Raw genomic sequence first — 27,800 nt, 5'->3', positions numbered from 1 at the left:
GTCCTTGCTTTGATTGGGCTGTTTGAAATGGCCTCTTGTGCGACGGGGGGAATCCTGCTTGACATCGCCCGGTTTGATTCAGGAACGAAGGGAGAATGAGATCCGTTTGTATGCTTGTCGTCGGAATAGAGCCAGATGAAAGCTAGGTACCTCGAGCTTCACGTCGCAGCCGATTCTTCTTCGTCCAGGGGCGCTAACGTTTCCGCCGAGTCGGTGAGATCTTGAACTTCTATATTCTCAACGGTCGAAGGTGGGAGTCTGAACATGCGGAGATCTTTCTCCGATAAAAACGGGGGAAGGACAACAGTCGTAGAATTGAAAAATGAGTTCGGAATGTCTTCGCATCCGTAATCATAGGCATCGAATTCGAAGCCATCTGAAAGGAATTGTGGTGGGTTATCTCCGGAGCCTCGCGCGGCTTTCGACAGTCCCTCATTCCCAGACGGGCTGACGATTCTAGAATAAAGAAGAGTATGGCACTTGGAACTGACTACGGACCTGTCCCGCTGGTCGAGCCGAACTCCGAGCTCGTGCACATGACGGAGTGTCTTTGAAGTTTCGACGGATTTTTCTTACGTAGCTTCTTCCGAACTAAATTGTTCACATCGGCGAGGCTTTCGAGCGATGCAAGAACTGAAGTCTTCTTATTAGTTCTCAGCGGTGACCCTGTCGAGGAGTATATTGCGTCGGCGTTTGCGGTTATCGGTGTCGTCGTTGCTCTCGAAGGAACAGAAATCACGGTGGGAGTGGGTGAGGGCGAAGGACTAGGCGACAGGACCGTCTCCAATGAGTCTCTCGACAGGAGAAGATCCGTTGGTCCCTGCAAGAACCATTATGAGAAGAAATATTCGGCGAAACTTCCAGTGGGAAAGTCCTGATTTACGAACACACCAGGCATGCTTCTCCTCCTATTAACTCGTGCAATAATTTTTTAATTCTAAGTTTACGATTTTAAGAAAAACTCACTTGACCCTCAGCACTTGTCGGGGGGATCGAGAAGACTGAAGGTCTTCTCTGTTTCGAGATGGCTCTCCCTAGAGCCACTCGGTGCACGAGACACAACGTTGCAGTCACAATGAGGACCGATCCCACTACCAAGAGTGCGACTAGATGAAGATAAGGCAATCGGCTGATTTTGTACAACAATCCTATCTGCGCCAGTGCACTGATTTTGCGCGGTTGTAGCTCTTCGTAGAAACTCATGAGAAAATCAACGTCTGGGGAAACTTCAGCAGTTCGCTGAATAAAGTCAACGCGGATAGGGCCGGAGATGGAACGTAGCTCCAACGGCAACTTTCGCTCTTCGCCTCCCGTGATCATGGCCAACATGGTTCCATCGGGTTCGATCCCGTCCCTCACAACAATGTAGAAGCTGTCACGGTCAGCCAATCTTGCCGAGGTCAACCGAACGATGATTGACGAGGCGTTGTGGAAAACAGGTCTCAATAGCCATGAGGTATGGCTCCCGCTTTGGGCGCACTCGCTCGCTCTGAAATACACTGTCGTGTTCTTGAACACCCCGAGGACGCATCCACACGAGCAATAGGTGGCCACCTGCAAGTCAGAAACCTTGTCTCATCGTCCTCAGAGATCTCTGATGCGACTCCATCGAACTATCACGAGCTGATTATTATCGAGAAGGCGACAGAAGGCTCCGAGATGATTTCTCTCCGCTTTTGGGAGTCTTCCACTGACCTGGTTCAAATTGATATCAGGTGGCATGGCAGTTGTACTCGGACACTTCTCAGGCAGATCGCATTCCCTAGACTCTACCTGCTCGCCTTTGCACTTCTTCCTGGAGCAATCGCGATGCCTCATTTGAGTACCGCGACCACAGTTCCCAGTGCAGAAAGTCCAAGACGACCACTCATCCCACATTCCGAATTCAGACGAGTCTGGAATTGCGACCGACGAACTTTATCGCACTAGATACGATTACCCAACCGCGAGAATGACCAGTCGCACGGCGAGAATTCTTCCCACTGAGGAGATGTCTCGGAAAGGAAGGGTAGAGGCAGTCGGCCAGTGCCTGCATTGCCCCGTCGACGGCGCGGAAAAAATTATAACTCTACGCAAGAGCCGTATATTTTTCTTAGTCGTTGGAAATCGAGTTTTACTCACCGTCTCGCACTGCCCGGCAATGCACATCAACGGAGTTCACGGCCCTGTTTTTCGCAAATGTGACATAATGGAAGCAGAACTTGTCGTAGGGTCCATCGAAATGATGACAACTGAGAACAATGGCGTGCCGATCCCTGGAGAGACGTTTCTCCAGAAGGTATTTCCCCTCAGGGTTCTCTTCGTTTATTCCGTAGACTCGGAGTCGATCTTGGTTCCCCGTACACGGTGGGAAGTGATATGCAATGTTGATTCCTGTACGTAGATGATTGAATTGAGGACGGACGAAGAAAAACGAAGCCTATCTCGAAAGTAGGATTGTTTTATATTCCCTCACGAATTGAGATTACGAACCGTGGAAGCAGGTGCCGATGAATTGTTGAGCGACATTGATTCTGTACTTTCCGCTCCACGCGGCTTGGATCGGTTGACTCTTGGCGATTGCCGCGAGTCCTTGCTCACAATCTTCGCAACGGAGCGATACCTTCAGGAGCGGAATCGGAGGAGAATCATACCCATTAGCATGGTACATATTCCAACGTAGCGGCAATTGGTTTGGGGTCGCAGTAGAGAGGAAGCGCGGAACATACATATAAAGGAGGGAGCAGAAGACGAAGGAGTACCTGATAGAACCCGGGTCTGTCGAAATTTTCGCACGAGAATGTAACCTCTTGTTCTTCGATTTCGCGCCACGAGAAAACTCGTTTCGACTCCAAATAGATCTCGTGTAGCCAACTAGAGTTGCCTCCGTCTCCGAGGTAGAGAAGATCGACTTGGAACGTGTAGGTTTCTCTGGGGAAGGAAGAAACTTCTTTGAGATCGCCGAGAGCTACTCATTGATTCCTCGATTCCCCGGAGGGACTGAATGTGTCTGGGATCGGAGGTCATTATAGAATAATGGACTCATATGTATTCGGAAGTTGCGACTCCTGAAGAACTTCAAGCTCAATGCAAGGCATCTAGAGCTTGAGCCTGGGGTGCCCCGAAATGCTTGAATCGGCGAAGTGATCTTCATAGGGAGGCCGTCTCAAAGAGAGATATGCCCGCTACGGAAGTGAACGCCTCGAGTTTGTCGGATGACTTAGACGACCATTCCCGAAAGAACAACATCGTCAACGGCAAAGTTCGTATGGAGTCTCAGCATCGAAAGCCAAAACTTACGTCTTTGCATGCGGCTCCAGGGTGGAAACTTGAAGTGTCCCGGGGCGTCTATACGGCGCCAACGAAACTCCCGTCTCGAGCGCATGCTGCTGCGACGGGCATAATGAATGGATGAATGGAAGGATATCCATCGGACAAGAGGGTGGGGTAGTCGAGCGGAGGAGACCGTTCCACCGACCCTTTAAGCGAACGATCGACCCGCTCCTCTGCTGCCTGACTTGGGGAAACCTGACCGAAAATGAAGGGTCTCTCGCCATCAGTTCTAACGATGGTAGCCAACGGCGAGGAAAGAATTCCCCGGAATAGGGAGTCATTCCTCTGGGGAATCCACTTGCGATGACAGCACATTGGCTCTCCGCTTGATTTCAACGCGACCATGGAAACACATGAGGGTATTCCAAATGAACGAGAAGCAGATGTGAACACCTTGCGAGAAAGATGGCTAGACCCCACTCTCCTGAGATGGATGGGAGCCATCCCAGGACTTATGTTCTAGAGGATGCTCTGGTTTCAAATGATTCGGCTATACCGCAAGAACGGAAAAGCACTTGCGGTTGTTCTATAGCTCGCGAGCTAGGCGCGGAGACCCCAACGCTCGGTTTACTTCGAGGGGTCGAATTTTGGGTGATGGAAGGGAGTCCCACCTTAGATACAGGCAGGAATTGAAGGATACAGCTGCTTATTGTGCTGACGTATTCAACCACGGACCAAATAAACTCTCGCTCTGCGCTCTCGAGCTGTGGGCGGAACAACGTCTACTGAATGTAATTAGTAATTAGATTCCTCCCATGGCTTCCGCTCTTGTCGGTGAGAGCCGCGGCGGCTGAATCATTATTTCGAGGGACGTCGCGTTTAGGAGAATCAGCAACAGCGAACCTTCTTCCGCTCTCAAGTGCACATATCTGTCGCCTAGCAGTCTCGTTTCCTCGCTTGCCTGCTTGACCGTGCGTTAAAGAGTTGGTTGCGAATGTCAAATTTGGCAAGAGAGCCGGCGGGAAGTTACGGCTGCAATTTAGACCAGTAGCTATGTCCAGTGCTACTCCGAGCGGCGGAAAGTCCGGGAGCTTCGAGGAGAGTCGCGCAATGGAATCGAGAAGACGACGGGAGACTGGGAGGAGGGGTCGAGCAGCCCGAGGAGATTGTAGACATTTCACGAGGATGGAACGCAAGGAGTCGAGAGACACGGAACGAGAAATTCCCATTCCGTCGTTCGTTTCTCAGGAAGCTATTGGAGCGAAAGCGCAAATGTCTCTCGAGTCCTGAGACGCTGTCATCGCTTGCCGCTATTCCGACATCGCTCGACGGCTGATCCATCCGAGCGTCCGCTTTTCCCCCTCCAAACGTCCGTCCGCCGGTCAAGAGCAGAGCCAGGTGGAACTGGCCAGCGCTTCTTAATGGGACGACGGAAAAACTCGATTCTATCGCTCTGAGGTCTCAACTGGCTGCTGTCCGACTTTTCCCGTTCGCCTTTCTTTCTGCGGTCTTTGTCGTCTTAGGATACAGAACCCGACACGGAGAATGGAGTCGTCAATTGTTCTGCAGGAAGAGATGTCCCCGCTCAATTTTCCTAAGACGACCTCTCAACAGCAGAGCGCGATGAGGTTTCTTATGGTGTGTATTGGAATCCGGGGCCGAAAAGAGGAAATGCCTCTCCCGGCGGAGCATCCTCAAAGGCAAAATACAGCGTCGTGGCAGACTGCATGATTTACGGCCATTCCTGTGTCTGAGGGAGGCTGGAACGCACGCACGTACGTACGGACGGTCAGTCCAGGTCCACGAGGTCGTCCAGTGCTCTTAGCTAACGGCGAGGAGAAACTGGGGAGGAAGAGCTGCGTCCGACACGGCATTGGTTCGTCCCGAAAGCGTGGAGAACAAGTGTTCCAAATCAAATATCGCTCTCAACCGAGTTGACTGGCTACAGCGGGAACCATCATCGATGTTGCCAAATTGAAGACGCAGCTTGTTCCGCACTCACGCTTAGTCAGGGATCCTTTCGCACTTCAATTCGAATCCATCGGACGTAGAAGCCATGTCAGCAGGAAGGCTAGGCAGCCGAAGAATTGTGGCTCGACGGAGCCAACCGCCACGGGGAGGAGAAAACACCTCAACTTGAGCGATTAGTCGGCAGAGCCGATTCAATTGGAGAGTGGTCATTGGAACAAGGTGACTCCCGCTGGGCATCGGGTTCAGTTCTGAGTGAGACTCGTCATCGGAAACAACTCCGTTGTTCCTCAAAAATCGAGAAGATCCTCCTGAAAATACTTTGCAACCGTTCTCTCTTGATTTGCCGATATACTTCAGCCAGAGAAACCTCTCGACGCAATCTCATGTATTTCTGTTCTCACTAGCGTAGGGGCTTACACGTATTCCGAACCCTCTTACCAAGAGAACCATTTGGAGGTTTATGCACACGTTTATGCAGATCTATTCTATCGCATCGGTTTCTGATCATGAGAAGAAAGAGGATCGTCCCCGGTCCGATATCGGGGGTTGTTGCTCGAAGCCCCCCGTCTGAATCATCCGAGAACGATTCTCTCCCCGCTTGAACTGGGCGAGAAATGCTTGAGCTATCACTCACCTGTGGAAGGGCGGGCACTTCTTGTCGGGAAGCTCGAAAGTTACCGCGGCATCCGAGGAATGAGTCTCGATGAGAAGGGGAACGTGGACTACGACCGAGGGCCACTCTACAACCGTGTCGTATCTCGACCGAGCAAGAACTGTTTCGTTCGAACGTGAAATCAGCTCGAGGGTGTAGTTCCCGGCACGGTGGATCATGCCGCACGGTATGATGACGCTCCCGGATGGCGTGGACGGCGGAATTGACGTTGTTGATGTCTTGCCTGAAATCGAATCGATTTGAGAGGGAGCGCTGCGGCAGACGACGTTTCGCGGGGCTGTGAGATTTTCCCTTACACTACATATGATCGTGTGTTGAATCATCTAATACTGGGATGGACGGCCTAGGGGAATCGAGGGCGGAATTCATTCTTGCGCACTTCGACCTCAGCGACACCGCGGACGATTGCCGGAAAACCTCCTCAGAGCCCTAACCATCGGAGTCGGAGTCGGGACCAGAGACCACTTCGATGAGCATTGTCGATGCATTGCAGCAACTTCTCCCGACCACTTTGAGGGTGAAGCTGATGGAATACAAAGAGGGAGATAAGGGGAGAGAGGACCAGAGTCTTTTACAGCCTTTTTCCATTCGATGCTGACGCTTCGCCATTCTGTCGGTTCGTTCCCAGGTCGTTTGTTATGTAGTGAGATCTAGTGTGGTGCTGGAGGGAAAAAGAGAATTCGGAGAAAGAAGGCCCCTTTCCGGAGGAACGGCTTTATCCGCTGCAGAACAAGTGTTCCGAAGGGATCAAAGGAGGATTAGCATCATAATAAGTGACAGAGGTTCCCGCTACCTCATAATGACTTGAACTCCCCTGATCTCAACTGCGAGGACGGATGGAGTTTTCCAGAGAAATCTCGCGGTGGGTTCGTCCGTCTGAATGACGCAGACAAAAGCCTCGGAGAGGATACTAAAACGATATGGAGATTTCTCCTGATCTGACGACGAGTCTCCGGAGGGCTCTGGCGTCTGATCAGCTCACCAGCCGCTCGGCGGACTAACCGAACAATCGACCGACCGAGCAAGCCACCAGCCAAGCGACTCATCGCTCGCTCTCTCTTGTGGAACGGCTCTGGGAGAGGAAAGAAAAGTTTGTATCATCCATGGTCTGTCTCGTTTTTCGGCCAAACTCTTTAGAGTCATTGAGGGCCAATGAGTCGTGGCAAGCCTTTTGAGCGAATGCTGCAGCTGCCGTCGGTAGCTGCTGACGTCCTTGCTTCATGAGAGTGAAAAACAAAGAGAGAGCGAGCAGTCGTCGACGGAGCAGAAAAGACACACTGTCTTTCCTTTCGTCGGAGCACTATCTCTTCACATTCCGAGCCCTCGGACGCGGACATGGACATCGTCTCTCCGGATCATGGAGAGATACGGCGGGCGGAGGTGCAAGGTCACGCATTCAGCTCACACCACATTCATGCATTCACTCAAGAATTGAGGTCAGACACCTGACTTCTGGAAGTCTGACAAGCGCGCAGAGCGGCGGTGATGATCCCTTTGTTTCACTCAAAACTTCTCCCCTACATTTCAACGTTCGTGGGATCTCGCTCGTGGAGGCGGCGGACTCTTCGAATCAGAAATATCTCCTCTTTTTATCAGTACAGCTGTATCACTTAGTAAAGCTCTTGGCAGGCTGACATAGACCATGGAGACTCCAGCGGATACACGCGCACGTCCGACAGTTCTCCTTGAAGATTGACGTCCCGTTTTTCTCGGGGCCCGTCTTGCTTCCCTTGGAGGAAGAAAGCTCTCGTCTTCAATTCCGACGGCGATCTCTCACTCCATGGAAAGCAAGGTGTGTACGGGTCGTTATCAGCATGAATGTTGGAATGCTCCCCTAGGTACATCGAGGGTTCGGTCGAGAGCTGTGAACTACATCGAATATCGAACTACGCTAAATTCAAAGCCCCGACGATCAAGAATCCTCGCATTTCGAGGAAGAGACAGGAAGAGGTCACTCCTATATAGTGCTGCCATTTCGTCACCCTTTCCTCAGATCACAATAGAGAGTCATTTCACTCTCAATGAAACAATTAGCGCTCGGTCCGTTTCCCCCAGCCGCGGAGCCGTCGACTATGCACCTCCTCGTATTATGTACAGCCCTCTCGTCTCCGGCACAGCAGCGAGCTCTGCTATCATACATTCGACACCAATACTAGCAGGTACACTACACGGCTCGTTGACTTGGAGCAAACGAGCCTTGTCCGGAAATGTCATTCTTGAGTCAAAGGTGAGGGAGGACTGCGAAGAGCTGTGATCGGTCAGACGCAGCCTGCTAAAAATCCCCCGGGCGGATTCGACGACTTCGCTACATCACTGAGTGGTAGCTAATCACTGCCTTAGATTGGAATTACTTCGAATGCGTCATTTGATCGAATATTTATCGTTCCTGCTCTCGGGAACCGCTGATGATGTTGTGACGCTCGACATTACCAGGACTCTCTTTCACCCTCAGAATCAGAGAAGCGCAGTATCGCCGACCTTAGTGCAGGATTCGAGGTCGTGGAACTTGATTCTCGGTCTTCCCTCGTAGATTCTCGTTCTCAACACGACAGCACAGCGGTGCCCCTGAGCAAACTTGTTGAGATTTAACTCATGCGCGCTTTCGGAGAGGTAAGGTTCCGTGAAGCGATCTGTCTACGTCGGAACTTCTAGCTTCCAGGCTCAGTTTGATGGCCCCGGCTCCAAGCGAGGAACAATGGAGGTACTGATGTGGCCTGCCACTCAACTGCTGATGAAATTGAAAGCTCGCCGGATGAGCATACGACCCAAGAGAGGGCGATCCTCGGCGGCAGCGAAGTTCCCCGAGCCGACTCATGAATACCTCGCAAACCGAGCGGGCAGACCGGGATGCCCGACCGACAAGATGAGGACCAAAAGCAGCGGACGCTTTCTCGAAGAGCGGCGCGATATGGTAATCGAGCCTTTTCTGTAGCGAAACGGAGCCCACGACTCAATAATTCATTGCTCACTGCATATATTTATTCAGTCGCCACCAATATCCCTTTGTTCGGGAACACCTCCACACAACGGCGACAACAGCGCCGACGTCAACAACAACAGTGCTAGCGTCTGCATGTAGGACCTTTTTTGCGGAATATTCCGACTATATCCGGGATTATGAAGTCTGTTGCTGCCACGAGCGACTTCTTCCGAACCTGACCTATCGTATTACGAACGTTGCGGCGGCTATCGCGAGAAGTATATTCGGTTTCCGATCCGGAGTGCTCCGACAGCGCCACCGTAAAAAAAGATCGTGACCGAGCAGCCTCGGAGGGGAGCATACAGGGATGGAAGAAAACAAGTCCGACATCGCGGGAGCTCCGAAAAGGAGAAACCTTAAAAATCCTGAAAACTCTCACTCGTATTCCTCGAGGCCTCGATCGGTTCTATGTTTGGGGAGAGGACCCACAAGTCTATGCGAAACCCTTCGAATCATCGGTAGAGGGGGCAGGGGGCTCGCGGGTCGATATTGAGAGTTGCCGGAGACCGTGTTTTAGCTCCGCCGAGGGGGAGCCATCTCTGTTCTAGTGAGATGACGAGACGACGACCTCGAAGAGCTCTGTCAGGGAACGGTCTGACCTCCGCGGCGAGTAGACATCGTTAAAGCGGATTCCGCCTCACTCGAGAGGGAGTTAGCGTGAGCATCGACGCGCTCCGCTGCAATATACACGTCGCTGCTGACATCTCCGAGGTAATTCGCGGCTGAGCATCGACAATCGGTCGCTTGGTCATCGGAGACTCGAACCTAACTTCAAACTTCCCTGCATGACCCTCGAATACCAGCGGTGCGCTAAGGAAGCGGTTGTGACGGTTTCCGATGTTTCCGGGAACTATTCACCGCAGACGCCGCTGCGAAATGAGTCGGCTGATCGTTTTCCATTTGGAAATGCAGGACCCGCGATGCTCTCAGAAATTGGTAGATCATTGAACTCAAGGGAATGTCATCGCCTTGCGAAACAAAAGAGCGAGCGCAGAGGTAGGAGTGTGAGGGTATTCATCGTGCCTCTATACTATCTCAGGATAACATTAGGGGCTCACAAGCTCTAGGCTTCAGAAGTTCTCCCTGTTCGTTCCGGGATTGAGAGCAAACGAAGTGACAACATCTCATTGACTAGCTTGCGTGACGACATTACGGCCCACTTAGTTGAGGTAGTGACAGACGGATTGGTCAAAATGAAGACAAAGCAGCGTTTCCAGGGCAGCGACGTTAATACAATCTGCATGCCTACGCAATCACTACGGTACAGTTGTAAGCCGACCATAGCCGACGAGTCATTATCTAGCCGCTAACGGAAGTCCATGTCGATACAACAAGCAGATACAAGAAGGATATTTGCTGCGACCAAGTCTAACCAACCACCGGGCCGTCCTTTCTCCCTGGCCTTTCTTTTTCTCCTATTTCCTTTTCTTTTGCTGTCGTACACGATGTCGATTGCCCCCCGGAGATCCCTTGCTGATCCCCATTTGCGGTCCCTGGACAACCCCTCAGCCCCTCTGCCGTCGTCAATGTCCCCGAGCTCTCTACAGTCGTTCTGTCGAACAGCCGCCTTGCCGTCGACCATGACGACGGAGCAGACAGAGAGCGCCTTCAAAGCCGCAGAAGCGGAAGAAATGAGCTGCTAACTCTTGAGACAGTCGTAATTTCCGAGCGTCGACATTTTCAAACTTTGTTGACGTTCTCTGCGGGTGTCTTCTCCAGAACCCCTATCTGCCGAGCGGCAATCAAGTTCGTTGACCTACGTTTCCTACGTTTCAGTCGTCATCGTTGTCGTCTGTCCTCGCCGTCTTTGACCGCTGTCCAGGAAGGCCTCCCTAAGCGAGGCAAGGTCGCGTCCCTTCGAAGAACGTATCACCAAGTTACCTTCATAAACCGATATACATAGCCATCGAGATAACTCCGAATCATGCTTGAACGGAGCAAGTTTGTTCTCTTCTGGTTAATGAAGATTTTACAGCGGTGTCTCGGGAGCGTCTCTCCGGAATTGGGTCCAGTCGGTCGAATCGAGGAGTGAATGTCTCACGCTGATTGAGTGAGATCGGGCTGGGTTTTGTAATTCAAATCATAACAATGGGCGAGCTTCCGCCGGACTTCCACCTTCGCAGGTCGATAACGCAATCAGTCGATAAACTTAATGAATGCCTGTACCGCGCGGCGACGTACGCCGCTCGGAGACGTTGAGCAATCGGGCCGCTTCGGAGCCCCCAGCGCCGCTATCGTTCCGCTGGAGAACCTTCATGAGGGTTCCAGATCAGAACTCGCCTCCCGCAGATGAAATTGAACCACTCGTGTGATAAAAGTTTGAAGTTTTTCAGAAGCGGCAGTATTTCTCATCGATCGAAGAGAGCGAATCACTCCGTGAGTTATGTGCAGGGACTAATTCTGTCGGTGAGAAGTTCTCAACGTCTGTCGAGCGTAGTCTGTCCTGTTGTCTGGATCACAATCCGGGGATGTCTCCCTTTGCACGATTAATCGGGGGTTCACATGAGACCTGTCCCAAGAAGCGGTTTCACATCATCTGGAAGCTCGCAGGTGCATGAAGGGGAAAGGAATTCCCAAGGAGACGATCCAGGTTCCCTTCAAGAATCTCTCGATCGCGAGAGCCGCTCGGTCATCGTCGCCTCCGAACAAGAGAGCGCATGTGAATGCTTTGTCTGCGAGGTCACGATCAGGTATGAGCAAACTCCCCTAACTATTAATAGACCCGTACTAGTTCGCAGCAGCACACCAAGAGGATCACGGATTAGTCACGAAAGCTCCTCCGGGTTTATGGCCACGGGGGAGCCGACCGGAGTCAGCGGACCGCTGCTCACAGCACAAACATCGGGACTTTATGGAGCTCCCCCTCATTTGCTGCCGCTGCTCACGACTAGCGCACGGGCTGATAACCCAAGTGTGGGGTGGTTCATGACTGGGTTTCACCCTCACCCGAAACCCCTCACGGTCCCACCTGACCAACAGCAATCCGCCAGTGGGTTTTTGATGCGAATGCGGCGAGTCCAACGAGCACCTGGTACGCTTTCCGATTGCGTTTATACATATCGGAGCGCGCTTGCCCTCATCTGAGTTGAATGTTACACGATCAACGTATTACGGAAATCGAAAGCACCGGTGTGACCGCGAACAAGAGAACGTATCAGAATGAGCCCTTGGACAGCTCGCTCACCCTGCGATTTGGGTCCATAGACATGTCGCATGTTGAAACAAAATACCTCCGGTTTTGAGCAGCAACATTGAGCTCTGGAAACCATTGATAGCCGCTCGGAATGGCAATACTTCCCAAGTATCGTAGGTACAGTAGGAGGAAAGTGTGACCGCATTATGACGGTGGCCGTACATCGTCGAGATGGAAACCTTGTCGCTGCACTTGGTTCGGGTCAGATCTTACTGAGCGAAAACGGAGAGCGGCTCAATCGCATGCTCTCGATTCGACTGCGGTCTGCTATGCGAAACCCCCAGATAACGCCCGGCTCGGTGGACGCCATCTAGCAATTGAGTTTTGCTCCGGTGATCGTCGTCGGGGTGTTTCGTGCGTTGACCAGCGGGTCGGTTTGTCGGTCTGAGCCACCCACCCCTCGGCCACCCATTCACTCGACAAAGATATGGTGGCTAAAAGAGAGCCCCGACCTTCCTTTGCTCCAGATAAGCTACAACGCCGGTGCGATGTAAGCGGAATGTATGTAGTACACGGGCACGGGTTGAGAATAGCAGTCGCGCACGACAGCCGAACTGACCTCTCATTTTATGGCGAACTACCGAGATCCCTTCTCTATGACCACCCAAACAGGAGAGCGGACTCTTTGAGACGCCCGCTCGAGACGTCCGCCGAAAGGAGACCGACGAATAGACTACGATGAAAGAACACCGGATATATCCAGCATGAAACCTCTCCCAATGCGGGCTGTAGGATGAAGTGCTGTCTTTCATTCTTCGGGAATATTCTCCGAATGTAGACCAGGCGGTTCCGAGGGTCGAGGATCAGTCAAGGAAGCTCGCGGTCCGGGCCTGGCTCGTTGCGCGGCGATGTGTTTCGCGAGCTCTGATTCGGAGACGCCAGGAAGCCGATGGCTGCGATGATCGTGGCATCATAAGGCGAAGGAAATTTTCCTCAAGCTCAAAACAACGAGGCCGATCCGGGACCCTCTTCTAAATTGGAGCGTTTGCCCCGAGAGCAAACGGCCTGGACGGCCGACGGAATCTCTCGACAACTTTTTTCGTGGGTAACTTGGGGAGTTCCCTCTCCGCCGTTGTGCGAAATTCGCACGTTAAATACGTGAGATTACAGGAGCGCACCACATCCTCGTGCAAGAGTCAAGTGTAGACGGCGAAAACGTTCGTTTACTCGCGAGCGGCGCCGTCGCGGTTCATTTCCGCGCCTTTCCTCGAGGGCCGTAGCCGCAAAACTCCGGATGAGTGAACTAAACGAGTGAGGACAGGGCTTTCGATCGAGTGAGATGAAAAAGCAGTTTGGCTTGCTGATGAGTCACAGATCGCGTGCCATCAGCCGCTGGTGGTTCTCTATTCGGAGCCCCCCACCTCGACCGCTCTCCGCACACTAGCCTCCTCCGGCTGCGGAGTTTGACAATGCCTGGCGCCCACTCGAGTCTGTTGCCCACAGCGCATTTCAGCTCTCTTTTTGTCTTCGCGGACGAGTAAACCAGCTTTAGAAGCATTTCGTGTGAATTTTATTGTTCGCAATCTCGACCGCTGACATTCGCGAAGTGCGAATCACGAAGTCGGTAGCAGGCAGGATACACGATCCAATGCCTGCGATATCGATAGCATCCGAGGTTTCACGAATATTTGATAAATTGTTCATTTGAGCTGCTCAGCGGAGCTATTCGCGAGCTTCATGCACCGTCGGCGAGAGCGGTCGCCGTCGAAAGTGCAGACTCCAATCCGAGTACTGGGGTGACTGCTATCTATAACATACAACACACGGAGCGAGTCTAATATGGAATCATGTTCGGACGTTGTCGTGTTCCCTAAAAGCTATCACGGCGTTTCCCGATCCCGGCTCCGCCGCCGTCGCCGGCGCTATACGCAGCAGGAAGCGACAGAGCTCCCTTATCTGATTCCGTGTTTACCAATCTAATCTTCTGCTCTACCTCACTCGACGTCGAACCTGCGTTCGCGGCGAAAAGGGCATCCGTTCCACGTAACAGCATCATCATGCAGCCCCTAGACTTCAAAGAATCGAGCTCACTGGCGGGTTGGCAGTCAAGGCCAATATCGATTCATAGTATATCCGACTCTATCGTGATTCCGACGCCGACGCCTGAATGGATGGATTGGAATGGCTCGCGTGCACGGTCCCCGGAACCCTTGAATCCTGGATTCCCAGAATTATCAGTACGATGGCAGAGGGTCTGAAACTCCGAAAATCGAAGATCCTGCTCGGGAATTTCCACTGAATGAGCGCTTGAGAATCTGCACTGCTCCCGATGAGTGGCGGAAGGTGGGAAGCGATGACCCTCCCGCCCGAGCAGTGCCCCTCAATCCTCGCGGAAAGTACGGTTTCAGACTTCAGACCAGCGAGGCATTCGGATCTCCAGCTGGCGTCGCGATCCACAGTCTCTGCTGCGATATTGTTGTTTGTGCTTGTGTTGTAAGCCGGGGCCATTGTTCTTTTGCGAGTTAATGACCGGGTCTCGTATCTCCTCAGGCTTACTCTGTGCTAGAAGAAAATGGACATCCCCTTTCTGTCCCGCGAATTCGCGACTCCCATGATAATTCAGTCCTAGCAGGATAATTCCGCGAACCTAGCTGTTGCAATACGTTGCGTTCGTGAACGGATGCTTCCAAGATCGACCGTATACGTGCTCGTATATGAATGCGGGTATGCATGCATGCTTCTCAAGCAGTATGCGGAGTCGCAACGAAGGAGTCTCTTACCACTCTTGTCCACGACCCGAGCCAATAGTGCGTCGGTGTTGTTGTGAGGAACGGTGAAGAAGACGGTCATGTCAGTAGATAAAGCCACGTATCGTTCGGGTCCAGTTATGTAGAAATCCAGGGAATCATCATCGGCTAGTGCTGAGGGGTTTATGTCGGGAGGGGCCGTCCGGAAAGAACAGCTCACAGCCCCGCACAGCAGTAGCACCTTGAATCCGATGTCCATGTCGATGTCAGGTTGTCAACGGGGAGAATCTGGAAGGGATTAAGTGAATTAAGTACATGACGATCGTCTGCTTCTCCTCTTTTCCGGGAGATTGGTTTGCTCGGCTGGGAGCACCTTCCCGATTGAGATATCCATGGGGAAGCTTCCAGCTCTCAGCAAATAAAGCTCTCGGTAAAATGCTTCGCGTGCTGATGAACGTCTGCTGGAATAGCGGAGCTGCTAAGCAATTGCGTACACACCCAGGACATCGTCGTGGGGAATCGAGACTGCTCAGTGATTCCCTCTTTGTACTGAGTACAACTCTGTCGACGGAGAAAGCGTTTCGTTATCAACGATCGTTAGTCGATTGTGCCGTCTCTCCGTGCATGATTAATATCCTTCGAAAGCGTATACGGATCACGTTTCGGCTCCGTATGCGATGGAGTATCAATTGGCTCGCTCGCGAGTTAGCTGGTACAGTCACTTCGAGTTAGTTTCGCATCGCACAAATTCCAATCGAGTCGATTTCTGCACACGTACGTACATACATCGAGACGGTGCACGAATTGGATTGTGGAAAAATCAGCGGGTTTCGGGGTGGTCTCCAAAACTTCCGATCATTTGCAGTGTTCATGATGGCCGATGTTCTCCATCTGCTCTCTCGTTCGTCCAAATGTCAGCCCGCACCCGGAGCCGGCATATCTCAAATCGCGCACCGACGCGACGGTCTAATTGAGAATGTTCTAATTGCCCGAAGACCGTCTGTCCTCATCGACGACCGGGACCATCAATGCCCCCAGCGTCCGCATGTAGGGCACGCAACACCGCAACTGGGACATCAGCCCGGACCAATCAATCCAGGGGAATTCTATGCTTCTCCCAGCTACGTTCCATCGTAGCGGTGCGACGACCGGCCGCTGGCGAGCCGGCAGGTAGGGAGGCGCTATTGCAAAGCATATTTCAAACGGGCGGTAGCAGCTTTTTCTTTCCGCATACAAATCATATATCATCGCTCGCTCGTTGTTCGCTCCCTCGACTCGCAAGTCCCGGCACTCTCCTACACGAAGGATCTTTGGGGAAAAAAATCCCCGTTTTCTCTCAAAACCCTCCCGTTAAGCTCCTCGATGTCGACGGATGGGCAGACAGGCAAGCAGGCGGACGGACGGACGGACGGACGGACGGACGGACGGACGGACGGACGGACGGACGGACGGACGGACGGACGGACGAGTTTGCAGTCGAACAGGCGCGCGAGCGGACCGGAGGTGGGCGAAGGAGCACGCAGCCAGTGAACATCTTCTGGCGTTGGAACAACGAAGGGAACAGGCCGATGAGGACGAGAAAACGCAAGCTCTGGCTTAAAATCCCTCGACAAGCATAAGTCGAAGCGTTTCGTTCGCAGTGACAGGGTCAGAAAACTGGTTTTCTCATCGTCCGCGAAACGCGCTCCTCCGCATCCAGTAGCATGAGCTCAGACCTCGTTCGGATCCCTGGTTTTCCGGACCAGGAGTTTCTATTTCGCCTCCGTTTCGGATCGAGGAACAAGTTTCGGGAATCCACAGCGTCGAAGCGAAAGGATTCGACCTGAACCCCTGTATAAAACAGAGCGAGAACAAACACATAAGTAGGTTTGGCGGACAGAGTTCATGGAGCTCGGTTTTTACCGCTGCGGCGTCTCTCGCGGATGCTGGCGTGGCTTAGAAGTGGTGTAGAAGAAGCGCGTCCACTTGCGCTCGTTGCGATTACGAGGAAGGACCCATTTTTGTCCCCGTTCGAGCAAATGGCTCCCGGCACGCCATCTCTCCGCAGCCTGATCAATGCCGCTCGCAAGCGTACAAGAAAGACGATGATAAGAGACGGGATGGATGGTCATCAGGAGAAGGGGAGGTATTGGGCAGGGGCGAATAGTGAAGTAAACTAAGTTCGGGACCTGAGCCTCGTTGGACCATTTCCACTAATTGTCAACCGACCGCGACCACCGATTCTGACCAAGGTCCACGGGCGCGAGCTCGACTTCCGAGAATCCTTACGGGAGTCCGTCCCCTGAGTCCAGACCAATGACAGCTGCCGCCGCTATGGCTGCTGCCGCAACCGCAACCGACACGCACGGCGTTACGCTTTCGGGAACGCGACCCGTCAAAGCGTCGCCAAAGGCTCTGAGCTTCATCCTCGGTTGTCTTCTCGGTGCTCTTGCTCGTAATGAACAGGCTTGAGCAACATTGTCGAAGGTCACGAACTCCATTTCAAGGTCCGCATATCTCGAGCTTGGATTCGCAGTGCGTGCGAGCGGAGAACGATGCGCGTCGAATATTCTTGGCCCTTCTTGTCTTTCCCGCATAAGAACATCTGAAGCGCCTTTTCCCTCGGTCGTTGTCTCCCTCGCTCTTGGATTCCAGTTTATCATCGTCGAGTGAGTCAACTCTTCTCGAGTACGGGAGGAAATTGGGGGAAAATCTAAGTAAGAGCGAGACGGAGGAGAGTGTCGCTCCGCTTTTCCGCCATCGCAGCGAGAGAGTGAGCGATCGACCGATACCGCCGGATGAATGTGTGGCAAGAGGACGCTCGGAAATTCCGGTAATGTCCTGAGCAGCTTCTCGGAAGCCTTGCCCGCGGTTCCACGAAGCCCTGCGGGCGCCTCCGAATCAAGAACGAGAATAATGTGACCCATCATCAAGCATTGTCCGTCGGAGAGGATCGAGTACCTTACAGTCTGACTGGAACTGGGCCGAGCGCTCCGCTAGATTTTTTTCCGTCTCGTCATCCAGAGAATTCATGTTCCAGGGATCCGTAAATCGGATCCGAACGATGCGAGATATGAGCGCGGGGCTCATTCTGCTGCTCTCGCTAAATAAAAGAACAGCCAGTATGTCACGCGCTGGCGCCCGGTTTCTCGTTTCAGGTCACGCCTCCTCTTTGTTGCTGCTATTAAGTGGGTAGGATGGATAGACGAATTTGCTTCACGCGCGTCCGATCCGGGAATTTTCGAGCGGTCGTCATAATTAAAACAAATCAACGAATTACGTCTACTGCTGCGGCGAGGGAATTCGGCAGCAGTGCTTCTACGTACCTACGTACATTCAATCGTTTCGCCATTTGCGTACGGTGACAACCTTCAACTCGGTCGATGACTTTCGACAACCTCGACCTTGACTCTGACGGCGATCTGTTTCCAACCAACCGATACCGTGTACGGCACTATCAGTCACAGAATACGTAATAGTGGCGTCACGCGGGCACGTTAGCTCAATTATCTACCTCGGCACCGTATTCCGTTGTGTTGGAGCGCGCACCGTAGCCTATCTCGATGCATAAATTTAAAAACGAGGAACTATTAGGTTGAAGAGTTCCAAAGTGGCGAATCTCCAGCGACCGATACATCACGCCGTAAATTTGGGGAGTGAGGTGCACGTTGGCTTGCTCATTCTGTCGACGTGGCGGCTCCGTCTCACTCGGTCATTTCCTTGCACCCGGAGGAACTTCCGCACGTCTACATCGAGTAATGAGTGAACCTGCGACGGAGCCTCTGAAAGCCAGCGCCTCTGGAGCGGAGCTCATCGATTCTCGAAGAAAAATGAATCTCCTCGTGAACAATCGGATTAGGAGCTCCGTCAACGCACAAGGTTCCCGCGGAATCAAGTTGCGTCTACAGTAGAAGCAGCCCAAGCTACCCGAAGTCTGGCCGTGCCGCTATCCCTTGAGACATACGCGCGCTGAAGGCATGCGTGAAATGGATACACGGACACGTAATTGTGAGCCGGATAAGTAGACGTGCTGCATGTCTCGAGGCGACTCATTCGGGTGTCTTCACCCGAGCTCGCGCGAAGGTATGCAGACTAATACAAACATACAGTCACACTAACACATCCAGCAGGAGAATAAATTTACATGTGAACGCGAGCTAGCAGAGCTGCATGTAAACGAGTAGGAGGAGGTGGCATCGTCCCTTTCAACTCATGGCGGCGCCTAGTGTCAATCGGCACCACCTTCTCCGAGCCCTGGTGGATCATTTTGAAACACTTCGTATGATATGTTGCATCCTCCGGTGCCGCTCGATCGTATCACCGATAAGGGTCCATCATCGTATATCTGAGAGGACGAGCAAAAGCGTACGAACAAAAGAGTTCCGCTTCGTGCGAGGTCGTTCATGTACAGTCCTCGACATCATTGTTTGCCATTCTCGATTTCCGTCCTTCTCATGTTCCCAGCACGCCCAGGACAGCTGATCTTCGAGAGGCTCATTGCCGATGCTCGGCTAAAAAAAAGTGAGCGTGGCAGAAGTTTTTATGGATTGTGCGCTGATTTTTTTGGATTATGATTTCCAAATTTCGCGGATCTGCGGACCTCGCGAGTCACCTCCGATCTTGGAAAATCGGATCGTAGGACCCCATGGGTCCCGGTTCATTGAATTTGATGCATGGAGACCGTAAATGGCGATGAATAAGGAACCTTCGTTTTCAGCGCCGCTGCTCGACATTGGAGGGCTGTTAGTAGGTTTACCTATCACGAGAAGGAGCGTATGAGCGGATTCACCCGAAATTCCCTCGCTAATTCTCTGAGTTACGTTCCTGATGAATAGAAGTTATGTGCGATCGTATTCACCAAGCTCTCCCATAGCATACTATGAGAGCTCTGCTCGCGATCCTGGGGGCTTTTGCTCGGATGCGGTGTCGACTTCTCACTGAATTCAAGAGTTTCAGAGTTCCGCTGCGGTTCTCAGCGCGTTCCTCGCTGGAGATCTTGCTGAATAGGTGAAGTGTGCGTCTGAACCTGCGTACAGGTCCGTTCCATGGAAAGCAACATCGCAAACTTTTTGGGGGAGTCCCCTCCGCGTTCCGCTAGATTGCCTCGGCAAGTTTCTTCGGAACTAGACGCCGATTCTCGCTTAATTATGCGAAAAATCTCGACGAAGTTTCGTCGGAATGATGTCGACGTGAAGGTTTGATATCTCGGGAGTATTCTTGACTAATGGAGGGTTAGGCTTCGAGCGGAATGCACGGACCAAACATCCTTCTGTTTAGCTCGTTTCCATGACGACCCAACAGAATTGTCCCCAGTGTTCTCAATGATGATTCTTAGTCTGAGATTCCGAGAGGCTCATGATGACGCGTAGCGCCGACAGACGTGCGGCGATTGCACCAAACACTGCGTGCTGTGCAGGCTGTTTAGCTCCCTCGCGATGAGAATTCAGCAAGGCAAGCGTTAATACGCTCTGCTCCAGTCGCTTCATCTGCATGAATATCCAACGAAAACCGTCGGACCTCCATTCTGAGCACGACACTGATCGAGTACCGAATGGGGCTTTCGAGCCACAGATCCATCCAACAGACGGTTCGCGAGCAACATAGTTGACTGTGTCCGACACTTCAAAGGCCTCGTACTTTCTGTTTTCAAAGCCGAAAGGAGAGAGAGAAGATATCGGTTGGGAAAAACGGCGCGGCGGCGTTTATGCAAAGTCCGAGAAGGCTGGCTATGCACGACGTGGACCAGAGCAGATTTTCCAATTATATTCCTCGCTCAAAAGCTTTTGAGTCGCGGAAAGGCTCGCAGAGAAGGGGATCAATGGGCTGAAACCTCCGTAAAACCTGCAAAGCCACTTTCTCGCATGGAGTACTAATCCATGACTTTGACCCCCCTTGTAAGAGAGGTGGAGGGGGGGTGGGGTAACGTTGCCGGATCTCTCCTAGAAACTGAGTGACTACCTAATGGGCATATCGACATGAGAGCATCTCTAGGTCGACCCGCTAGAGGGAACATCGTGTTTGACGCACATGTACAATTCAAATGAGTAAGCTACATCAAAGAATCGTCACCGGAATGATCTGGATGTCAGCTAGGGGCCGGACCATTCCCGGTCGAGGCCGCGAAATCAGGAAAGCCTCGGCTCGGATCTCGGTTCAGCATCGGTAGCGCTGCTCTCTACCAAGTATTGAGGTCCAGACCTCCAAGCGAGTCAGAGCCGAGACCAACCAGCTACTGTTACAAGAGCTGACTTTTCAACACTGTTCTGCTCGGACCTACGGAAGCCTGTAACGGTGTCCCGGCCCGGCAACAAAAATAAACCAACTGATAAGAGAAGAGAAGAAAACGGGAAAGGGGAGCGTCGTTCCCGACGTGCGGAGGAAGGATGAGCGAGGCTACTTTGCTCCCGGAACCGATACCGAACGACGTGCTTTTCATGATGGACAGCTGCGGCCGGTTCTGCGAGCAACGACGCTTGCGGCGATTATGGCCTACGCGTGAACGTGTCTGAATCCACCATCAACCTGTCAGCTGTGTAGCTGGCCTAGGCCATTACGTGTGTAGACAGCAGTACATTACCTATTAGAAAACATATGGAACTCCAGTTCCATACTTCAAATGTGGCGGCTACCGACCCTCCGCGCATGAAGCGTGAGGACCAGTCATCGCTTATCGGGCACACTCGAGGCCAGAGTTGAAGGTCACTTATTACATATTTCAGTTCAAGCGCTGCCGGCAGACCGATCCGCGGTCCTCCTCCCGCCGCCGCCGACGTCGTCGAACCATTGCCGACCGAGGAGCCTCCGGACTGTGCAGTGAACAATTCCTTTGCGATGGGAGGAGTGAGGCTATTTTATCTGTGCGTCAATGTCACAAAAAAAGCTATTATCTGGCTGTTTTGAGCGCAGCTCTGGAGCTCACCGGTCCATTGACCTCATATGCAGTCGATCTACGTTCTCATGGAGCACAGACCCTCTAGAGAAGTTTCGACTTTTGTTTTGTCGACACTAACGTATTCCACTGACGCGTGGCTTTTCATTGTTCCCTGCCTGTTCACCCCTGCCTCGATTTTATCCTCGCCCGAAAGATGAGAATCATGGACAGGTTCCAAGACAGCGAGACCACCGCAGTTTCTGCGAAGTGATCCATGTACCTTCCTCGAGCAATTTCTGACGGCCTAGGATATGTGACCATTGCGCTTTCCTCTACTAGCGGTGCGTCGTCTTGCGTAATAGGGATGGCGAGCTGCACTCCCTCCGGACATGTCTTCGTTGCATAAGACAGCAACAGCACCTACGGTAACGACGGAGACCACGACAAGTAATCGCAGGTTCCCCGCGCGTTATCTTCAACGATGCGAAAAGGTGGCCAGTCAGCCGGCCGTTCAGCCGTCTCGAAAGTAAGCGATCGTCGGCTGGCGTGCGAGGGTGTGAACATTTCTGCCTTCAGCAACGGGAACCGCTCAACCAGCAACAAACATGCCTCTGAGTGAGTGAGGGGTCAACGCAAGTTCTCGGGACTCTCTGTTCCTTCATATCATCGCACGCTTCTCCCGGCAAAAGTTTCGCCGGAGACGACGAACGAGGAGGTCCCAACCCATTGCGCAAGCAAGTTCGACGGCATCGGAGAATCAGAAGGGAGGAATCACACCGCTCTCGTGAGTTGAATTTGGCGCCGAAACTCGCTCCATGGGAATCGATAACGATTGATCAACCTTGAGATTTGTATTTTCTTTCCGTTCCCTGCTCCGTGGAGACAATAGCTTGAAAAAAGGCCAGCCGGAAACACGATCCGCAAAGCCGCTGCAGTGGTAAGTGGGCGAGTTCCCACTCGAGCGGACGGTGATGAAGTCCCGCGAGAGTTCGCCTTCGATCCAAGCCAGTTGAGCCTTGATTCGGTGCCGCTGAGCCGATTCACGTTGGGATGTGGACGGAAGGCGTACGTTCTTCACTGAGCGCAAGTGCGGGTTGACCTATGGATAGACGGATGGACCGAGCAACCCACCTACAGACCGATGGATTGCTCTACCTCATTCTTGCGGTTCGCGGCTATGCTATCGAGGAGGCTGCAACGACGATAATAATTTATGGGACGGCCTGGTCTCTGTTCGCGATTGGCCGCATGATGACGGCGCTTTTGGTGGATCTCTTCTCAGACACGCTGATACATCTCATCTGTAATTGCTTCTAATTGAATGATTGTGTTCGCGCGTGACCAATAGTGGCAACGCCGACGTCTCAATCGCTCACTCCGGCTCCGTAGAGGATTCACCGAGCACCCTCACTCAAACAGGCTTCCCTGGCCGATCAGCGAACTCTTTAGATAAAATTCAACGGGACGAGCTCTATGAAGAACAAATCGTCATTCGCGCCCGACATGAGTGACGTCCCAGAGCGACTCATCGAGTGACTTTCCCCCGTTGAAAGTCCGGGGCTCCTTTAGACAGTAAATTCTCTACTAGTGCTCAGACTCTGACGGTCTCCCTCCTCGAGGTCCATCGTGTCTCCCGGACACGTAGAGGATAGTTCAAGTCGAAATCTCGGGATGGATAGCGCGTACGCTCGGTCCCAGTCCTGCTAAAACAAAATGGTAGATTGTTCGAGAACTCTCGGCCCGATATCGGAGAACTTCTTCTGGTACGAGATCCCATCCAGTCTTCGCTCTTTCCTACCCGAATCCTGCCAAAGTTGCGATAGTCGATTTTTTCAGAAACTCCGCAGACAGGGTAGGAATCATTATTTCTTGTCAGGTTTTGTCTAACGCAGGTCTTGCTGCAAACGCCTTGCAGCGCCCCATAAATCATCCGCTTATGCTCGGCGTCAAAAATGTTCCATTTCATGGGGGAAACTATCTTCCGAGCAGAATACTAACCGAGAGGAGGTCCGAATGAGTGACGGTCCCTGTGAGCACTCGTGCCCCATTCAACGTGGAGGCGACTGATATCGCTCAAGATCGTTTTCCGCTTGTGCTGCTCTTCGGAGCCCCCCGGTCGGGAACGATTAGTAGTGCTTCTCAAGCCACGTTAATTAAGGCCCGACAACGGAGTCAACACTGCGCCTTCGTTTCGCAACGCAGAAAACTCATAAAATCATCTCGCTAGACGATCCCTGTCATCCTCCTCACGGCCGTTCTGGTGAAGAGATGTTTCGGAACATACGCTCGTGGTTGAAATGCTTCTCTTCACTATGGCTCCTTATACGGCGTCCCTGTGTCGGATCAGACCCCGAGGATAACTTCGTTTCGATGAAATCGTCCACAAAAGAGCATCAGACCCTCAACCAGAAGTTTTATGATTGTTCCAAGATAATGAGGCGCAGTATGATTCCCGAGAACCTTTCCCTGCGAGCTCGATTCGTTCAGCCGTCAGCTCAGATGAATGGATACGGAAATTTCCGATCGGAGCCGATGCGTATCCGGGCAGAGAGACGAGCCGTCCGACTCCATCGATTACGACCTCAACAGGTCGATCGGGTCATGCAAAAATTCCACGGCCTTCCTCGCGCGGAGTTCTCCGCGAAAATGACTCGACGGTATCTTTCGACATTGTTCCGATTTTCCGGAAAAAATCGCTCCGCAACTGACGAGCCAAACGAGGGATAACGGAGCGACAGCGCATTTGCTGGGCTCTCTGAATTTCTCTTACCACTCGGCGATACTGTAATTCGCTCGTGACTTTCATCATCAACTCATTCTCGTGCTGATCGATGGTTCAAAGCCGAACACGGTTTATTCATCTATTCGTCCGCGAGAAGACTCTTATCACTTACACAATAAAATCCCGTCTCTCTACTCCCTCGAAAATCACCGCCCGTGCGACGACGGTCTCCTAATGACTTTCGCGAGATCGACGCCGTTCTTTCCAGTTTCCGTCGGTCTCAGAACGCTTCTCGGGACGCCATTTCCGTTTGCATCAAGGATTCTCGACGCTTGGGGCTCCTGGGGTAAGGATTCTAGGTTGGAGATTCCGCTCAAGGAACCCACTAGCCGCGAGCGCGGGTTTCGCGAGTGCTTTTTGATCTCGAGCGCCGAGCTCATCGTTAACGGAAATCGAGATGGAGCTCTGCGGGAAGAGCGTCCCGCCCGCCCCGGAAATCTTCCACGCCGATGCTCGCAAAACAGCAAGACGCAAGGCACTAAGTGGGTCCCACGCAACTTATTAGAACGACGCTTAGTCGCAACTCTCAAATTCTTGAATCAAAAGCTTGATGAGAAGAATGATTATGGGAAGGGAGCAGAGCAGGTCTCAAGAACCCAGAATTTTCCGCTATAGGTACGCTCCGTCCTTATTCTGTTGGAGTCGGCAGCGAAAGGCGTGGCAAGTGTCAACCCCCAGCCCACTGGCATCTACCGCCATATCTTCCATATCAAGTTCCTCCATATCGAGGGATCGGGGCGATTGAATGGCAATGACGCCTGGAGCCGCCTCGACCAGACCAACTATTCCATCAAGTCATGCTGGAGTCTTGATCTATGTATATCGGAGTTCCGGGCTGGAGGATTCTCTCCTTGATAGGACTCGTCGCCAACAGGTCGCATCACATTTCGTAGCAGCCCCTGGAAGATCGACGGGATGCTTGAATCCATAGCGCTCCGTGTCCATATCGTGCTCGACACTTCGAGAACGGAATCGCTCTAGCTGCAAATGGTCTTTACGCGAGGGTCTCCCAAAGTTTCCACCAGGACCCCGCAAGGATTGCTGTCGAGCCCGCATCCGGGTTTCTGTCCAGGGTTTCCGTCGGGGTGTCCGTGAGTTCTTCAGCCAGAGTTTCCGCGCAATGAACTCTATCCTGACTGACGGCAAGCCACACATGATCTCTGCCAAGAGCAAACGGTCGCTGGCATTCCTTCGACAAAATCATGGCCCCTAGGAATCAGTGACAGGCACCGAGATCCGCGCCTATTGAGTGAACGGCGACGTCAAGTTCCTCAGATCCACCGGAAAGGGCAGGTCGGACGAGGACCGCGTGATCTCCCCTATCCGTCGGAGGAGAACGGAACTCATCGGAAATATTTCCCTTCTTCCAACTCCTTCAGATCCTGGGTTTGGCGGAGCGCTGATCAGCCGGAATGCATCAGAACGCGATCCCTGACCGAGATCTACATACATACCACGGCGTGAGATTGCATTGCAGTTTTCCATTAGTTGGGGGAATTCCAAGGGGTGAGTTCTCCCTTCCCCATTCTTCATAAATACGCGCGGAGAATATCGGATTCAGATCAGGACCCGACTTACTCCACTGCCTGCATGACTTCGGTATTCGCTCAAGCCGCCGAGATCGGTCCCTTCGTCGATGGGACAGCCGTTCAATGCAGGGCGCGACTCACACTAGAAACCATTTGTGGAGCTTCTCTAAGGATTCTCGGGAGCTTTTGTCTGCGGTGTATTTGGCTGTTGTCGGGGTTCGTCGATCAGGGAGCCGAGCACCACGCTGCCTCCTTAAGCTCCCTAGCCCCTGGTCCATCGTTCAAAAACCCAACTCGAAAATGCTCTCATTCGGAATAGCGACTATCAGACTTGACCAGAAAGAGCCGAGAAGACTGTACCGATGCCGCATGCGTAAAGGAGTCCGAATCGGAGTCGGAGCAGTCGACAGGCTTGATAGATCTGAAGCTCTCGGAAAAGCGAATCATATCGGTCCGAGGACAGGTGGGATGTACAACTCATCGAGTCGTTCTGAGGCTTAGGCATTCAGGACCCTCGGAACGAGTAGAAAAGGGGTGCAAACTCCCGGAGCGGGGCCATTGGACCGCCAGAGCGACTGACCGTCGAGGAGACATGGTCGAAACGGAAGTGTCAATTAGGATGGAAACACCCAAGAGTACCGCAGAAAGCGGAACTACTCGACGGAGAGTACGTGGTGACGAGGAGAATCGAACGAAATTACCTACAAGCAAGAGCCAACTTCCACCCTCTCATGATCGAGAGTTTTTCTCGGCCACTTGATCTCGTAGTCTGCCACTTTCAGGAGCCGTCCGCCGCCTGACATTCTTGCTCGAGAGGTATAGCTGATCGAGAACTTGGTCCTCACAGAATTCCTTAACTCAATCGATTCCGACCATGACGGCCCAGAAAAAAGCGCTCGAAGTACGCACGCGCCCCCAATGTCACCAATGAGCCCGAATCGAGCCACATCCCGTATTGCGCCTCTCGATGCAGCGTCGGCGTCGAAGCCCCAAATAGAAGCTACGTCGGCCCCAAATATTTGCCGAGAGCTTTGAACGGCTCCCGTCGTGGAGCTCTCGACGATGTGCCGGGGAGCCCGCGAAATGGCATGAAACGTGCGCGTGCACCCGCGAACGACTGCCGAAGTTCGAAGCTCCGCTCTTGTGATCCTTGCAAGGCCCGGAACGGATTTACGCAAACAAGGGTTCATCATTCTGCGAGCCGTACCGTACGCGACTGCCCGACTGTTCTGGGTGTTCATCCCGTGTCATTGATCCAGCCTTGACGCGCAATACCTCAGTCGTGCTTTTGGTCACGCTGCGATTTATCGCTTGCATGGGTAGAGTGCGACTATCCGGATGATCGAGCTCGTCATTTGATTCGTTTAATTCCATTTTCGCCTGGGGTCCTACTTGGAGTTCGAAGTTCTGCTGCGATGATATCTATTCGGTCTGAAGCGCTCGCAAACGGTCTCGAACTTGCTTCGACAATCAGCCACTTTGCTTTTTTTCGATTGCGGCGAACGAAGTGAACTTTTTATGCTTTCTCCATCGGAGAGACACACCGAGAGCTTGACCGGTCGGTCGTTACTCCGACCGCACAGGCCAGTTCTCGAAAAGTTCCATCAGAAGGACAACACAGAAAGCGCCGGTTCTCCGAGAAACAAACAAACAAGCAGAATCACCGACACAGCTTAATTGTGATCAGCCGCTCATCGAGCTAATCATGTATCGTACTCACAGTTAAATACTGTAGCGTCTCCCGGCCGGTGAGCCTCCTCGAGTCGAAACTTCATCGTGAAACAATACTTTGACAGTGTTCATAACTTTTTGTTCCGTTGTTGCTCTCCGATATTATCCAGTCGCCACCGTTAGCACAACGCTCGATGGGGGACTCTGCTCGC

At 52.6% G+C, this 27,800-nt stretch overlaps 1 protein-coding gene across 1 annotated transcript; it reads right to left on the bottom strand.

The window, feature by feature from the left end:
- gogo (thrombospondin-1 like protein golden goal) lies at nucleotides 1-27,800 on the bottom strand. The gene is made up of 10 exons (XM_003740094.2): nucleotides 27,638-27,800; nucleotides 14,790-15,044; nucleotides 5,858-6,119; nucleotides 2,742-2,910; nucleotides 2,473-2,602; nucleotides 2,122-2,373; nucleotides 1,696-1,895; nucleotides 967-1,554; nucleotides 499-820; nucleotides 1-376 (listed from the first exon to the last, which is right to left on the bottom strand). The coding sequence occupies exons 2-10, from the start codon at nucleotides 15,013-15,015 to the stop codon at nucleotides 159-161; spliced, it is 2,367 nt and encodes a 788-aa protein (XP_003740142.1). The 5' UTR covers nucleotides 15,016-15,044; nucleotides 27,638-27,800; the 3' UTR covers nucleotides 1-158.

This window comes from Galendromus occidentalis, unplaced genomic scaffold, assembly GCF_000255335.2.
Source record: "Galendromus occidentalis unplaced genomic scaffold, Mocc_1.1 scf7180000076729, whole genome shotgun sequence".
NCBI lineage: Eukaryota > Metazoa > Arthropoda > Arachnida > Mesostigmata > Phytoseiidae > Galendromus > Galendromus occidentalis.
This window is presented reverse-complemented; position numbering and strand designations above follow the sequence as displayed.

Bases quoted from the DNA above. Each gene is read 5' to 3' on its own strand.
- gogo (XM_003740094.2), bottom strand. From the start codon at position 15,015: ATGGACATCGGATTCAAGGTGCTACTGCTGTGCGGGGCTGTGAGCTGT. The intron at 1,896-2,121 runs GTGAGTAAAACT...TCGCAATTCCAG, and splicing joins TTGCCGGGCAGTGCGAGACG to ACTCGTCTGAATTCGGAATG. The intron at 821-966 runs GTGAGTTTTTCT...TGGTTCTTGCAG, and splicing joins CGACAAGTGCTGAGGGTCAA to GGACCAACGGATCTTCTCCT.